Source organism: Pezoporus wallicus, unplaced genomic scaffold (assembly GCF_028554395.1).
Source record: "Pezoporus wallicus isolate ANWC-B61680 ecotype Strahan unplaced genomic scaffold, APGP_CSIRO_Pwel_v1 contig_7293, whole genome shotgun sequence".
NCBI lineage: Eukaryota > Metazoa > Chordata > Aves > Psittaciformes > Psittacidae > Pezoporus > Pezoporus wallicus.
In genome coordinates, this window is record NW_026637242.1 from 1,119,625 (window position 1) to 1,136,717 (window position 17,093).

Below are 17,093 nucleotides of genomic sequence, written 5' to 3' on the forward strand. Positions count from 1 at the left end.
GGTAGAACATGCTCTCAGAAACAATATACAGGTGACTGATGAAGTTTTATTCATACTCCTAGGGCTAAGCTAACAACAAAATTCAGTGCTTTTCTTCAAAACAGACTGACAGACTGCTGGGTTTCTCAGTCAACTGAGCCTCTAAATTACATCAGGTTTAAGGCATGTGTTGCCTAAAAAGAGGGATTAAATAATTGCAGGTGCATAAGATGAGACTGAAGTAGCTGTCATAGAACCATAATGAATGGAGAGAATTTCCTGAAGCATATCTACAACCAATAACAAAAAAAAAGTTAGAAGAGGCATTTTTTCACAGATGAATAAAACTAATGACACATACATTATCTCCCCTGAAGGGGGAGTTTAAGTTTACTTAAGGTAAATTTAAGGTTTAAGTTACTTTAATGATCAGCAGAAAAAGTTAGTTGTATGATCAACAGAAAAAGTTAGCTGTAAATGCCAGTTTGTAATAACCCTACACTGTATTTCTAAAAGAGAAGTTCAGGGTGTAAAGGCTGTGCTGAAATATTTTAGAAAGAAACTTTTTCTCTAGCAACATAATAAACCAGCACAAAATAATCTTTGTAGAAGCAGCATGAAAATTTTCCTCCCTGCAAGGACGACTCAATCTATCTTCCCTGGAAGGACTTTGTATGGACAGAATCTGTGTGCAAGTCACCATCGCTTTTCTTCCCATCCAATTTAAAACACAGTTATTTTGATGCTTTCACTTTAATACATTGGCATCAATTTCTTGCACTCTCATTCTTACAACCTACTCAGATTTTACTCTCTTTATACATTTTCTTCATTACTTCCATTTCTTTACACTACTTTTAAGTATTACATCCATTATTTGAGAGAAATCTAAGTAAGATGTAAGCAGATAATGTTTGCCCATTTTAAAAGCTAGAATGTAAGAAGACATTAGGAAGCTTCATTTAAGCTAATAAAAGGGAAACCAATTCCAGCAGAAACCCTCCCCTCTCCCCCAGCATACACACCATAATCTAAACCTCTTAACCATAAAAAACTAGGAGCCCACATATGCTGTTAGCTATAGCACTGAGATTTTCACCTTGAAAGAACAGAGAAATGGAAGGACAGGTATCTTGTAAAAATTGCCGTTACCACTCGCATGTCAAGACAGATACTGCTATGAGCGAGATACAGATAGCTATGGGATAGTCACAGCTACTACTGATAAGGGACTCGTTATGTTTGTCTGCCATCTGCTCTTCAAACAGTTCCCTAAATTTCTAAGATTTGGGATAATGAAGTATCTTGACTACAGTTTCTGTTATTTGGTACAGCCATTGTGGAGCAGAAAAAAAATGCCACATGAAAACAAGCAGCAGCTTCTTTAAAGTTTTATTTTTATAATGGGTATGGACAAAGCATTGCTAAACTCACCCTCCCCCTAACTTTTTCAAATGTTTCACAACTGCCTTCCTTTGCAGAAAGAATATTTTAGGAGAACTTTTACATTGCTTCTGAACTGGAATTTCATGTACTTTCAACTTTCATCCAAAGTTGACTAGATCCTGCATTTAGATTGCCCAAAGCCATACCTTAATCTGGGGCAGTTCCAAAGCTGAGACTACAGAGCTGAAAACAGATGACAGCCTGGGCACAGAAATATCACTGACACTGAGCAGAGAAATGTCTGAAGCCTGTGAGGACTTCATTCATTTGCAATGACTACAACAGAAACTAAAGATGATCTTTCTATGACAGTCTGACTAAGCCTGTTTCATCAACTGTTCTCAATTTACATTTCTTAGCATCATCTAAGCTTTTCAGAGGTAAATCATTCTACAAGTTATCCCCTTGCTGCCCAACCTCATTCAAAACACAAGCTACCTAAGCACTAATTTCAAATTAATTCTTTGCCAAAAGAACTGAATACAGCAGGAAGTGTACTGCACTGATAAAGTCATCAGGCTGAAGTAAGCTGATGCTTTCAACCTCAGAGCCTACATGCTTACAAACTGTAAGATAAATAAATATAACCATCTTCACTCACTTTATGGATTAATTTATGTTAGTGAACTATTTGTTGCCAGTTACTTTACCTACAGAAAGAATTTACATTTGTATGATGAGCTGGAGAGGTACAAAAGTTTGGAGCATTCTCCCTGTGACCTGCATGTAAAAAAAACAAAACCCAAAAGCAAAAAGCATCTTAAAGCTCTCTTTCAGAGCTACTAAGCTGAGGGCAGTTCAGTCAGAAAATGGACAACAGTTTATGTACAGGTAGCCTCTCATGCAAACAATTTCCTTCTAACATCTCAGAAAACAGAATCTCAGACTCTGGTCAGAGATACACAGCAAAAGCAGTGAGGATAAGAAAGAAAACAAACAGCAAGGAAAAGTCCAGCTGGGAACTAGAAAAACAAAATTCCACACATAAGGTGGCTAAGTGCCGCAGCAGGTTGTCCAGAGATCCTGTGTACTCTCCATAATGAAGTTTTCAAACCTCCCCTAGAATCCAGAGATCCTGTGTAGTCTCCGTAATGAAGTTTTCAAATCTCCCCTAGAAAAGGGGCCACAAGGAGCAGTGCATTATCTGTGCAGCGCCTGGCCTTGAAAATGACTTTTCCAATTCAGAACCCATTAGTTTGTCCACAGAGAGAAGCAAGACTAATCTGGGAGACAGAAGTATTCTTTAGATCAAATGTTAAGAAACTAGAACATTAATGTCTAACTTACTGGAAGTACAAGCAACATTTATGGTATTTATTGCTTAAAGATGCAAAGAAAATCAGTTCCACGCTGCTCTCAGCTGTACATCTGACAACATACTGGGGGCTTCTGAGCTTAAACAAATGAGGCGAGTCATCTGATTGTGCAGAATTATTCCCACAACCATTCTGAAATGTTTCTAAATCAGAAAAAGCAAAGTGTACTCTAATTTTACTCTACAGAATGGTCTGCACTGCAGCATTATTTCAGCATGGACCAAACAGGTTTTCCACCCAGCTTTGCAGGACAGGAGTACATGTACCACATGTAAGGAGCAGATGTACCACATAATTCTAACCAAAACCCATGAGCCAGACACCTCTCTCATTTGTGGATTTCATCTTAGTCTCTAGCCAACTTTTTGTGCACATGCTGGAAAAATTTATGGTAAAGGAAGTTTAAATCAATCAGCAACAAGTATGCTCTCCTTAGTAGTTTCTTTCAAACCCTGACCAGTAGTACATGGACACCTAATTACCTGTGAAGTGTAAGTTGCAGACGGTGAATTACCCCATGGCTTCTAGAGGATTTTTTTAATTCAGTAACATCTGGTTTTATGAGAACTGACAACAGTTTCACCATTAAAGAGGATACTGTGACAGATAAGTAAAATATTCTTTAAAAAGTCAGCATATTTTCTAAGAAACTTAAAATTAAGGAACAAGTTACTGAGAGAGGCTGCCTATGAATACTATGCATGACTACTGAACAATAAGTACATCTACCCATGCCACTGAATGATAGCATTCAGATACCTAGAGAGAAAGCTACAGTCCCACCACCCAAACTAAGCAGCTTATTCACATTAAATACTTCTATCACCTACGTATAACACCAAAAAATTCTTTACAGACATCGTTCTTCTGCATACTAGCTAAAGCATACTGCTTAAGTATTCCATATAGATCGTATTATTTTTAGCCTGGTTTTCTGTGGTATGCAATTCAAAAAAAGAACAAACAAAAAAGCTAATAAACAGAAAGTTTTATACCTGGAAATTGTTCATCAGCCCATACTGACATCCTGGCTGACAGGATGAGAAATCATAGTTTAATTTGCAAGCTGCAGCAGTGCAATTCATCAGCTCTGTGACAATGGTGTCATTAACATTCCCTGTGGCATCCCGCACAACACAGGAACCTAGAGTGAACACAGCAACAAAATAAAAAAAAGCACAAATAGGCTGAACGTGAACTTATGCACCTGTCATGCTCAATTCCCTTTTTATGTATACATAGTCTCACAGAGCAATGTTAAAATACAGCGTTTACATTTTTAATACATTTCAGTACTAAGCGCATCTTCATTGTGAGGAACAAATATAAACAAGCAAACTAATTGCTCTCTTGCCTTGAATAAATCTAAATCTAGTAAGAAAGGGAAGTTTTAGCACAGAGGAAAATAATGTCAATAGACATGCAAAAGCTAACTGCACAATTTTAGTTCAACATATTATTTCTGAATAATGAGTTTCCACACAGCTCTTAAATTAAAGTTAGTATTATTCCACATCACTTGATTTTATAGTTTCTCTTTATGTCAGTTTTCCTAGAGGAACACATTTTAGTAATGTATGTACAACTGTATGTAGACAAGTATGCACAGTCTTGCTGTTACTTCTTTCCCACTGTTACGCTCTGACATTCAAAAAAATTAAGCAGCTTGTCATGAAAGCCTCTTGCATTTCCCAACACTAAAACAAGCCACCTCTTGTGTGGTATTTTATTTTGGTTTCTTGGTGAAAAACAAAGCTGGACAATCCCATTGCTACCACATTTTTTGTAATTCATTTTATCACTTGAATTTATGTCTTCAATTCATCTATGATTATTTATAATTTGACTATTTATGTCTTCAATTTATCTATGATCATTTATAATTTGACTAGTCAAGAAAATGCTGAAGGCATAGCATTTCACCTCTTATTTACTGAAATAAAAAACCCCAAAATGTACCACAAAGCCCACAAGTCTTCTGCTTCAAGGTTTTTTTGTCTTAAAGAACAACAAACTAGAGCAGGCTAAATATTATTAACATTCTATGGTTTAATAGTTGAAGTAGTCAAGATTGTTTGGATACCAACAAATGTTTCCAGGAAAATGAATTAAATAAGGAGTGAGGAAGAGAGAAGTTTACAGAGCAGTATCCAATAGAATTGCCTTCATTTGGTCCTTCAGGAACTTGAATAACAAGGAGATCCTGGGAACAGGACCATGTCACTACTGAGGACCTAGATTACTTGCAAAATGAAAAGAAGGATACAGATGTGCTGCAAGCTTAAGTTTCTCCTCTAACAATCCCTATGATCTATGTATTTTGTCTTTCATTAGGAAAATTAACTTCTAAATACCTACATAGCATGTTTAGATTGCTTCTGAGGTGTTAACAACAGTCCACAGTGATAGCTGGTAGGTGGACATTACTTAATCCTCCCACTTCTTAAGATTTATTTTTCAGTTACTTATTAGGCCAAATTGGTTCAATTTCAGTAAGAGTTTCCTATATTGATCATCTGTCATGCTTTTCTTGTGGGTACATAGACAGGCTGGGTCTTTTTTTGGTTGTTGTTCTGTTTTAAATGAGAGTAAAAGCTCTGTATGAGAAAGTTTCTTCTTTTTACTACACAAGCATCTGCCCCAGCATTCAAGCAATATATAACGTATGTGACAATATACTTACTAGGAGAATTATTTGTAGATAACATTTTGTTGGTAGATTGGAGTGGCAGGCCCATTAAGTTGAGCAACTCATTAAATAGCTACAATGCACTATCACAGCCCTCCTATTCCTCATTCCCTTCTCCAGAGTTCAGAGCCAACTTGCTGGCAAGTCTTTCACACACAGAATCAAAGTACAATAGACAGGGATAATCATACTATGAACAAACTTCATACTATGAACAAACTTAATGTGAGCCTTACTATGAGAGAACACAGAAGAGAAGCCAGCTGGGCAGGCTCCACTCTCAGCAGAAGATATCTAGATGTAAGTAAAAGTCCCAGACTTTTATGACTGAGGGTTAACTAAAACATTTTATTTATTCATAAGATTCTGACAACATTTTTGTTAAGAACCTTTATGCCTTCTTTCCTGTAAAAACAGGAAAGGCATTTATAAACATGTTCCTGCCAAAGCAGTTTTGCCATGTTATAAGCCTCAGGTGAACAGACCTCCTAACTCCATACAACCAGCAAGGATTCCAGAGATGCAACACCAAGTCCTTCAGACTGCAGTTGAGAGCGTTTAACTTCTCAGGTGCCACAAACAGATACAGTTAGCCTCTAATTAATTTTACTTTCCTGTGTACAGAGAGCATGTCATAACCCTATTCAGGAGTTACGACTCGGGGTATTTTAATAAGAGCTTCCCTTGGTTTTAAAGCAGTGAATGTTTTTCTTTGAGATACATCTTTCAAGAATTTTGATACAGAAGTTGGTTGTGCAGTCTTCATCCTGCCACCTGCGTCTCTGCGTTAGTCCCTTGCTAAAATACGGAACTGCATACTTTTTCCTCACAGCTGTTGTTTGAAATAGGCTGTCTAGCTCTAGCAGCAGCTCTAGCAGTTTTCCCCTTCTAAGCCTTCTCTACTCAGTTACTCAGTTTAACCCTCTTACTTAGTACAGAGCATGCAGATACTGAGCTAAATTCAGAACATCATCCTCCCCTTCAGACATGACTACTCACTGACATTTACTAGCCTTTTCTAAGTTATAATGACGCGCTTATCACTACTTTGGAAATTTAGAGTGGGGGAATAGTTTGTGTGGGGAAAGGAACAGAAGTATTTGTATTTGATCCCTGATCCAACAGCTCAAAAACACCCTAAATTTCACTCACATCAATCTTCTACAATAGCACTGGGCTTTTCTAACTACAAGAATTCCAAGTGTAAGTTATAGAAGGCAACTAAGGCAGAACACGTCTGACGCATCAAACAATTTCATGTTCAGTTGGTTTTGCAAGATGCTCCTTTTGCAGTACAAAAAATTAGGTTTTTCATGTTTGAAAGATGGTTATTTCATGATCAAATGAATTTTAATAAGCACTTCGCTCTCATGTGGGTTAAAGTTCTAAAGTATTCAAATTTGGTAGCAAAGGTCTATGTGGTCAATCTATTTAGGAAATAAGTGTAGGTCATTATGCTGCATAGAGCACAATCACTACAGAGCAACAATCTGGCAGAGCTACAGTACAATGTTAGCCAACAGAGGCAGACTAGCAAGATTGGTATCTTTGGAAAGGAAGTATCATTAGCAGTAAGTTCAATGGTACTCTTATGAGAATTTCATTCAAAAGGCAGCACAGCTAAGATAAGGCAAGGTGAAAACTGATTACTGCTGCCAGAAACTGTATTATACTAGTAACATTTCCAAACCACAGGGAAGAAATATGTGAGATATTATTACAATCTTATCTTACGGAATCACTTAGGTTGGAGAAGACTTTTAAGATCATCAAGGCCAAGGGCAAACCCAACACTAGCAAGTCCACCGCTAGACCAAGTTGTTTAGATGGTGGACACACCTACATATCTTTTATATACCTCTAGGGACAGTGACTCCACCACTTCCCTGGGCACCCTGTTCCAATGCTTGACAACCTTTTTGAGGAAGAAATTTTTCCTAATACCTAATCTAAACCACCCTGGCACAACTTAAGGCCATTTCCTCTTGTCCTATTGCTTGTTACTTGTGTGAAGAGGCCAACGGTCAGCTCACTACAACCTCCTTTCAGGTAGTTGTAGAGAGCATTAAGGTCCCCCTTCAACTTACTTTTTGCTCAGCAATAAGAAGTTCTTAGAATAATTCTCTTCTAGTAATCCTATCAGTGGGAAAAAAAACTTGGTTGACCACTGATGCTTTGGAGCAACACTGATATAGGAGCATCAAAACCCAAGGCAAATCCTACAAAGAATTTCAAACCTCTGTGGGGTGGGGAAGACCAGGAAGAGAGGTTTATACAAGATCCAGGTCAGTCTATGATTGTGCTCCTCTTTCCACGTGAAAATAAAACTTCAGGAAATTGTAACATTTCTCAACATGACAACACTTCCAAAAGTCAGCTGGCCAGATAAAGTCCCTACTCTCTCCTCTCCTTTTACTGGCGAATTACTGCTCCTGCATCCTTACCAAAGAGCTCTTTGATCATCCCACAATTCACTTTGACTACCTGGCCATCATCATCTTCAAACCAATACAGGTGTTTGTTCAGCAAGTATTTTCTGAAAACTCACTTTTCTAATTCAGGGATTATCCCACTGCTAAACTGTAAATCTTTTAACATAAGTAACTGTAACAAATGAGGAAAGATCCATCAGAAGTCTTTTGTGCTTTAGTCTGTTTCAAGCGGTCACTAGTCTTAGGGAAAAAAAAAAAAAAAAGCCCACCAAAAAAAAAAAAAAAAAAAAAAATCACTCACCTTAGGAAATTATAAAATCAGCTGAATATTGAACCGCCAACAATAAAAATCAGAAACCTCTGGCTATTACTTTCCCATGCATGAAAGTCTATTACATAATGATTTTACATAGTGAATTATATAAACCGCATCAAAACACACCCTCAGAAAGAATGTAGAAGTTAAAAACATTCTCTATTTACCTACAGATACTGCAATTCCTACGTAAACCAATGTAGTAATTAAGATGGCCAACAGCGTTCCTTTAGGTATGGCTGACTGAGGATCCTGAAAGAAAAATGTCAGTGGACAGTGATGACAGAGATAAATGCATACTCAATGTTTGTGAACAGTATTTTCTCTTTCACTACTCACCGCAAGATCACCTGAGATATTTGCACCAGCAAGTATGCCAGTTGCAGCAGGGAAGAAAATAGCAAAAACAGAAAAGAAAGTTTCCTCATGTCGGAAGTCTGGACCAAAATTTTCCATAAATATTTCAGCTGTAGAAAGAGATTTAAGTATATCAATATTTGTAGAGAAGCTACGGTATTAGCCCATTCCATCCATTATTATCTCCATGAAAAAGCTGAAAGTCACAGCTGTATGACTTTCTTAAAACTAAGCATATAACATTTAGGTCCTAGCTCATCACTTCAACTCAGTCAACACAATACTTAAACAGCTTTTAAAACCAGAAAAAATATAGTACCAGCCAGCTTTTTTAGATTTAATAGAATCAATGTTAAGTAGACAGGACCAATTTTTGGCCCCATAGCTTTAAGGACCAAAACTGCAGAAGTTTGGAAGAATCAGGTTAAAAAAGAAAAAAAGTACCTCTATACTTAAACGGGACTATAAGCTATTTTATAGGTTTAATTTAATTATGACAGGATATCTGCTCTTTGCAAAGATACTGTTTACAACACTAACTCTTCCAACATACCTTTATAACCAAAGAAACCTTTAGGCTTCTTGCTATCCAAAGGAATAAACGTTCCAATGACAAAGTCTCCAATAGCAAGTATGAGGATCACCAGTAAGACTATCTGCGCCTGAAACATAATGATTGCAGTCAGACAGAAGAACTTAATCTTTTTCACAGTTCCAAGCTTCAGTGTTGTATTCCAAAATTTAAATATTTGATTCCGAATTCAGTTTAGTCTTCTCACAGTATGTTTTCCCACAAATAAATAAGGCAAACTGGAGAGAACGTGTACTGGGATTTTTAATAAGGAAATAGGATAATTTGTAAGTTTAATAATCTAACCCTCAAGTTATACTTCTAAAGAAAAATTACTTAAAAACTATTTTCTCTGTCAGCCTTCCAGAAGAAATGGATTTGAGTAGGCTGAAGACATTGACAAGAGATAAATGCACAAAAAACCTACAAATATTGCCTTATTAATTACGATCACAGTACTTAGTCTTATACCTCAGTATCCAATATTTATTTTATTGAGAATTTTATTAAATCAGGTATCAAACAACTTTTGTTTACTGTTTTATGCAATGGACTAGTTATTTTCATGTTCTCAATCCTTATTTATGAAATTAAACTGCAGATTACCACAATTGCTTGTTAATTTCTAGTTTTCTTAAAAATATTTCAGTACAACCTAGATTTTTAGCCACTGTTCAATAAAACCATTATAAACCCTATACTTTGAACAAGAAGTACTTTAAAAAATCCAATGCCTCAAAAGCATGAGTAAAGACAAATCTAGGCACTGAAGAGGTTGTTCAGGTTTTACATTTAAACGAGCTACCATTTTAACTATTCTAACCATTCATGTTATCTTTTGTGTATTTGCTTCCTTATAAAGGCATATATGCCAGTGGCTCAGGGGAAGCTATTTGTAGTTTGACTGTTTTTTCAGGTCTAGGACGAGAACTTAATATGCAACAGCACAGTGGCATTGCTGATAATATAAAACGAAGTTTTCAGTTCACACAAACTCTTAAGGAAACATTATAGTACAGTGATAAACAGAACATGACATCCAAGAGCAGAGTTAGAAGACCACCAGAAGAAACCACTTAATGCATCATATTTAGCACTCTCCTTTGCCAAGAACAGGCGAGAGGTATAAAGGATGCAGCTGAGTGCTTAGTCTTCAATAAGCCCAGAGAATTCATCATGAAGTTACCACAAAGTAATTTTAGCAAGTGGATTCACCCAGTAACAAACCTGATCTTCTCCCTGAAGCTAAGAGCATTTTCTGAATATCTTCTTTACGTTCAAAAGTCTCAGAGAAAGAATGGGCTTCTAAGACTTCAACACAAGGAGCTAAGTGGCAGATCACAAACTCTGAAAAGCTACTTTTTAAGCAGGGTTCCCTGGAATCCCTGTCTCTCTTATCTTTTATATCTACTTTGAAGGCATTATTATAGATTCCCCTTGTCCCATTTTTGGGAAGTATACTCTAAGTCATAGGGAAGGCATAGTGGAATATCATAGATTCTTTAATCAAAAAGGAAGCAGTACTGCTTTGCTATGCTAAGCTCCATGTTAACACACATGAAGTGCTTGTTTGACAGGTTCAGTTGCTTAGCATCCCTCCTACCTGCCTTCCTCCATGACGCAGAAAACAAGCCAACAAACCTTGTTTTTTTGCATTGAGCATAGGATTTTTGAAAGCTACCTATTTCCTAATGAGGATAACACTGCAACAGTACCACAGTTCATGTTTGATACAAGAACATTAAACAGGGTATTCTATGCAAGCTATTGCTATAGAATTGTGCATGCTACAGAGCGAAAGCAAGACATCTCTCGTGACTTCAAGTGATAGTAGCTAGAGGGTTAATAACAACTAAGTAATGCAAAAGAAAAACTGAATGGGCAAGATCAAGGAGGACAGTCTTGCCAGGTACATAAAAATACCATTATAAACTGAGGGTACAGACAGCAAAGGACTATATGAAAAATTTTTACATAAGTGTGCTGTTTTGATTTTCAAGTACATGCCAAACTCGGGCTTCTGTAGGTTCTTTTCTCCTTGTGGCAGATTTAATCTTTACTTCCGTCTTTTTTTGTTGGTTTTTGTGGTTTTTTTTTAAGTTACAACATTTAAATGAAAAAGCTCCTTCAGCTGGCTGTCACTGGAAAAAATAGGAACTATTGTGAACTAAGTATCAAATGGGAAGGAAACCAAGTGAGGCTCTTCTCAATTGTTTTTGAGCACATGATAAGCAAATGCTCCATAAAAGGCCACCAGGGGCAGGAAAAAATAGCAAGCTACACTGCCTAGTGATACACTGCCTAATGACGCACAGCAGAAAACTAATAAGGCAACCCCTATGTTAAGATATCCTAGGATCTATATGTATTTGTCTTCATAATCTGAGCTGACCTAAGACTGTGCAACCACAGGATGAGGTTCACCCTCCTACACATTCATCACCACCAATGTTCACAACTGTCCTCAATGCTGGGCCTAGGAACCACATCACCACTGTCTCTCCAAGTGAAAACAAACCAAAAGAAAGTGAACAGGAAAATAAAAATACTGGGTTTGAGTTAACAGAAGCTACGTAAATCCAGATGGGCTTCAGCTCCAGCCCTGTATTTTCCATCTGTAGAGCTCATTTGAAGTACCCACTGAGGGAAAATTCCCATACTACTGCTCTTACCCTCATCTGGGCAACAATGCGCTAACAAGAAAAAGTAATACCATTAACCTACTTGACAGTGTCATTATGAATAGGTTATGCAGTTTTTAAGTTCTCACAGATGTTCAAACTTCCAATGGAGTAAGGCAGTCTAAGGTCCAAATTCTGTCCAGACCAGAGAACTATTATATAAAAACTGCCTGCTGACTTCTAACATATCATGCATGCAATATTGAGTGCAGTAAATATATTAAAAATGAAACAGTTGACATAGAAAATGGAATTAAAATTATGAAGCAGAGAAGAAAAGTTAAGTTCCTTACTTTTGATTCCCACTCCATACCAGCAACAGATATACCCAGCAATATAACCACTGTTATAGCCCCTATGATTCTGATATCATTCATTTCATCAATCATCAGTGCTCCATTTTCCTAACAAAAAAAAAAAAACACACAAAGACAAAACAGTCATACACTTACATCAAGTACTTACCTTCCCTTCTGCAGAACAGCATTTTATTGACTGTAATTTACAGACTTAAACTCTATACCTCAAATATACTAATTTTAAATTCCCTGTACAGACACAAGTAATTTGGGTTTTGTCTTGTTTTAAATCATTGAATCTTCTAAGTGAAAATGATCATGCCTATACATAGCCCATCCCCAAGCAGCATGGCCTGTCTTCAGCTGCCAGAGAATCAGATTAATCAGCAAGGCAACTGCACACGTATTTCACTTGTTGTTCACTATTAATTCTTTTAATGTATTCCAAACTGCTTGCCATCTACAAAAAGTATAGCTCTTCTCAGTATTACATTTGATCAAAACATTCAACAACAACAAAAAAAATACTTGGTTGTGTTTAAGTTAAGATATAGTTTTTGATATGTAGAACACCTTTGGAAACGAATGTAATATAAATGACTATCACTTAAAAGAAACAATAACAAGAATCTCAGAATTGGTGATACGGTTTAATGGTGGTCTTGGCAGTTCTGGGGTAATGGTTGGACTTGATGACCTTAAAGGTCTTTTCCAGTCTAGTTGATTCTATGATTCTATGATTCTACATCACATATCTGTACCTGACAACCTTTTCCTCAATGGCCAGGTTGGATTTTACCACAAACTGGTCAAGGAGATAGCGTGGGAAGTTTCCATTTGACACTTTTGATAATTTGTTAGACTGGTTTTGGTTGGGTTTTTTTTTGTTTGTTTTCTGTTTGTTTTTTTATTTTTTTTTAAACCAGAAAGCTACTGAATTACAGTAGTATTTTACTGATCCATCAAGGTACAAGTACCTATCAGGCTTGTACCTCATTCCGTATGTTTGAACTGGTCAGGACAATTGTGATGTATCAATAAAGGCTGGGGGATGAAGCGATTGAGAGCAGCCCTGCTGAGGAGGACTTCTGGATGGAAAATGTATGGTGGATGGAAAGCTGGACATGAGCCGGTAACGTGCACTTGCAGCCCAGAAAGCTGACCGTACACTGGGATGCATTAAAAGGAGTGTGGCCAGGAAGGAAGTGACTCTGCCCCTATGCGACACTCTTGGGTGACCCCACCTCAACTACTGCATTCAGCTGTGGGGACCCCAGTAAGAAAAAGACATGGGCCTGCTGGAATGGGTCCAGAGGAGAGACACAGAAATTATCAGAGGGCTGGAAGACCTCTCAATGAGGAAAGGCTTAGAGAGCTGGGGTTGTTCAGCCTGGAGAAAAGAAAGCCTCCAGGAAAGCCTTACTGCAGCCTTTCAATACTTAAAGGGAGCTTACATGACAGATGGGAACAGACTTTTAATAGGGCTTGTAGCGATAGGACAGGTGGTAAGATCTGAACTAAAAAAAAAAAAAAAAAGATTCCTAGACTACATGTAAGGTATTTTATTTTTTTTTATTATAAGGCTGGTGAGGCACTTAACAGGTTGCCCAGGGAGACGGTAGATGCCCCATCCCTGGAAACATTCAGGGTCAAGCTCAGAACTCTGAGCAATCTGGTCTAGTGGAAGGTGTCTCTGCCCATGGCAGGGGAGCTGTACTACATGGCCTTTAAATGTCCCTTCCAACCCAAACCATTCTATGATTTTATGAGTAGATGACGGCTAAAACTTGCATAAAAGACAGTGTAATCAATATAACCACCATTGTCCATATACCTTGAGTAGCTCCACAACTGTCTCTGCAAAGCCAACAACATACATTGCTACTGCAACAGCATTGGCAAATGCAAAAATCAGACCTATGGCGCCACCAAACTCTGGCCCCAAACTTCTTGAAATTAAGTAATATGCTCCACCTGAAAAAGAAAAATGGGAGAGACAAAAATACCCTCTATGTGATAAAGTGTGAGAACAAACAGTCATTAGCAGTTTAAAGTTTATACAAACAAGATGCTATTTATGTGTGCATCTTCCCTGATGTATTAGAAAACAACCCAAAACTCAGTATTTCTGGGACAAGCATGCTGAAGTTTCAGGAACCTTTCAAGTTTTCAAGACACCAGTTGGAAATAATCCTGACTCATGCACCACATCATATTATTCAGCTATGCAACCAGTTCTGTGGTTAAAAAACAAACTGTAAAATACAAATACCGGTATTACTGGGCTTTTTATTTGAAAACATGGAAAGCATTTCTGCATAGTTCTACTATTATACATTTTCATTAGCTATAGCTCAAGAAACTGGCAAAGTAGACTGTAATAAACTCATTCAACCTCCAAACCTCCATGACTATTTTTTTTAAAGCTCTGTTGTTAAGAGAGTTTTCTGCCCCTCAATAGGACTCTCAAATCACATTGTCACTGAATTTTCAGAACTTATTCTTTGTATTTTTGAGCTTGTCAAATACAACATCTCAAACCTGACACGACAAACGGACATACCGAGTATCCACAGCCTTAGAGTGAAAATTAAAAAAAAAAAAGTAGCAAATGCACATTCCTTCAATTTAGGGCTAAGCTTTCTTGAAGCCACAAAATCCTCCAGCTCCAGTCTGAAGTAATTGAGTGCACATTAAAAATTTGCAACAGGATATCCTTAATTTCACTGCACTACAGTTGCTGTGCAAAACATATGTAGGCATCCAGCTTTGACGTACTTTGCAAATGAGAACACTAACATAAGAACGATATTACTGTAATGTAAGATTTTCACAGGAGCAGCTGTGATTTTGATTTACAGTTTTCTCCATTCAGCACTTCAAATTTTCTAATGAATTATTATTTTGCAAGAGTGACTCTAAAAGCAAAATGGCTCTCAGATGAACAAGAAAATCTGGTATGTAAAATGCAATTTGAAAAGAGAAAGAAAAAAAAGGAAGGACATTTAGATACTAAGCTTAACATAATACTAAGATTCCTGATGGGTCTATTTATGATAGTGAGGTTTTTCTGCTCATTCTTAATAAAAAAAATTTTGCAAACTTCTTCTTTAATTCCACCATATTTTCTAGTAGTAGCAGTTCTGTGATGTCATGAAGCGGTCTGAACATGTCAAAGGTACCAAACGCTTACAAAGTAATTTTGTAGGAATTTATAAACCATAAAAGAGAATGACCGTTACCCTCAAGAAAGCTAGATATCAAGAGTTTGAAGAAGTTCTATTGTATATAAAAAAAAAAAAATCCCAATAGAACAGGAACACAGCCATGTATGCTCTCATATAGTTGCAGTTTATCCTTCTATAGGATGTATTTTTTCATTAGTAAATTTTATTTCAGGGCATGAACATATATAACCTCACATGCATACCCTTAAACCACAAGTGCAGATGCAGGAGAATATCAGGAACCTATTCATTCCTGGATATGTGTATCTCAAAATGTTTGCATTCCAAAAATTCGTAACAGGCAATGTTTCTTCCGCAGGGGGAAAGCAAGCCAATATTAAAAAAAATCTTATTAGTAAGCCATTACTGGCTTTTCATTAATTACATGTCTGCTTAATCAAATACAGAACATAGGGAAAACTCAGCTCCTCAGAAAACTAACTGTTCCTTATATTTCATCCACACAGTTTTACCTCTAATACTAAAAATACGGAAAATAAATTAGGTTTCATATTCAAGGTGTATGCTTCAGAGCGATTCAAGTTTTATAGGCTTTATGAAAGTAGGTTTACCTCCTCTTACAAACCCATTTGTGGCTATTGCTGAAGTAGACAGTCCTGTAATAGTGGTCACCACAGTGGCCATTCCGATAACAACGACAGACAGACCTTTCGGAAAAAAGAGTGTAAGTCCAGCTGTATTAAGGTGTACAAATCTTCAACTAAACTTGGTTTAAACAATTAGCCTTGCAAATACAACACAAATTTACTGTGTGTGGTCCCACACATTCAAGCAAAAGGCTTCTTCACGCCCCTTTTGTACAGAGAAATTTCCAGGATAGAATCAAAATTGGATAAACGTTATCTTTAATCAGCAGGGTAAAAGCTGTACCCTAGAGCTTCGAGAAAACACATGCGTTTTGCAGATGAGGTATTTTCTGCAGCCCAAAACTAAGTTAAGCCTTCAAAGGAAACTGTTTATGTACTACACTTGTCCATACACAGACTCTGATAACCAGAAATGCAAATTTTATCATTAAAGTTCACTGAAGATTTACAGATGTCAATTTTAAATTACATAACTTACAACTAGATGAAAAAGTCCAAGTAACTTCACACAGCTAAGTTTGAATAAGGGTAAATTATCTTTAAAACTGGCAATATTAAGGACATTTTCTACCTCTCTATAAAGCGTAAGCTCAGGATCAACACTTCTTTTGGATCACATTTAAAGACTGACTAAAATAAAATTATAGTATTAGCGCACATACCTATGCCAGCTTGTCCTACAATCCATGAAAGTCTAATGAAAAGCATCACACCCCAAATATTTAACATACATCGTACCTAAGATAAAACATAAATACATAGGTTAGGTGTGTTTTCAGTTTTTAATGTTGTTTAAATTATTTTGCAGTCTTTATTCACCACTTTTCACAGTTTTACAAGAATAGTTGTTTTGATCCTTTTTAATTAGACCAGGCTTGGTTAAAAAAAAAAAAAAGGAACCTAAAGATGAATAAAAATATATTACCTTGAAGACAGCTAATTTACAATACTTTAGTATTTGACAACTATAGTATGTCTTAACCAAATAAAAACTTAGACCCTTAAGCTTCAAGATCCAAATTTTATACTGCAGAACATATGACTTAAATAAGACTGCATAATCTAGAGAATGTGAAGACTACAACCCCACTTCAGATCTCCCAAAAATACCCCCCCCCCCCAAACTGCACTAAACCAATACCCTATTAAACAATTCATTATTTTTTTTATAA

General features: G+C 36.8%; 1 protein-coding gene across 5 annotated transcripts in view; it reads right to left on the minus strand.

Annotated features, from left to right (window-relative positions):
• SLC12A2 (solute carrier family 12 member 2) overlaps window positions 1-17,093 on the minus strand; it is a 65,156-nt gene that overhangs the window by 26,805 nt on the left and 21,258 nt on the right. For all 5 annotated transcript variants that reach the window (XM_057404385.1, XM_057404387.1, XM_057404384.1 and 2 more), the window contains exons 3-10: window positions 16,584-16,659; window positions 15,886-15,981; window positions 13,921-14,060; window positions 12,081-12,191; window positions 9,089-9,197; window positions 8,518-8,645; window positions 8,346-8,430; window positions 3,737-3,885 (exon numbers count right to left, since the gene is read on the minus strand). In XM_057404385.1, coding sequence (XP_057260368.1) covers window positions 3,737-3,885; window positions 8,346-8,430; window positions 8,518-8,645; window positions 9,089-9,197; window positions 12,081-12,191; window positions 13,921-14,060; window positions 15,886-15,981; window positions 16,584-16,659 — 894 coding nt within the window. The remainder of the gene's footprint in view (window positions 1-3,736; window positions 3,886-8,345; window positions 8,431-8,517; window positions 8,646-9,088; window positions 9,198-12,080; window positions 12,192-13,920; window positions 14,061-15,885; window positions 15,982-16,583; window positions 16,660-17,093) is intronic.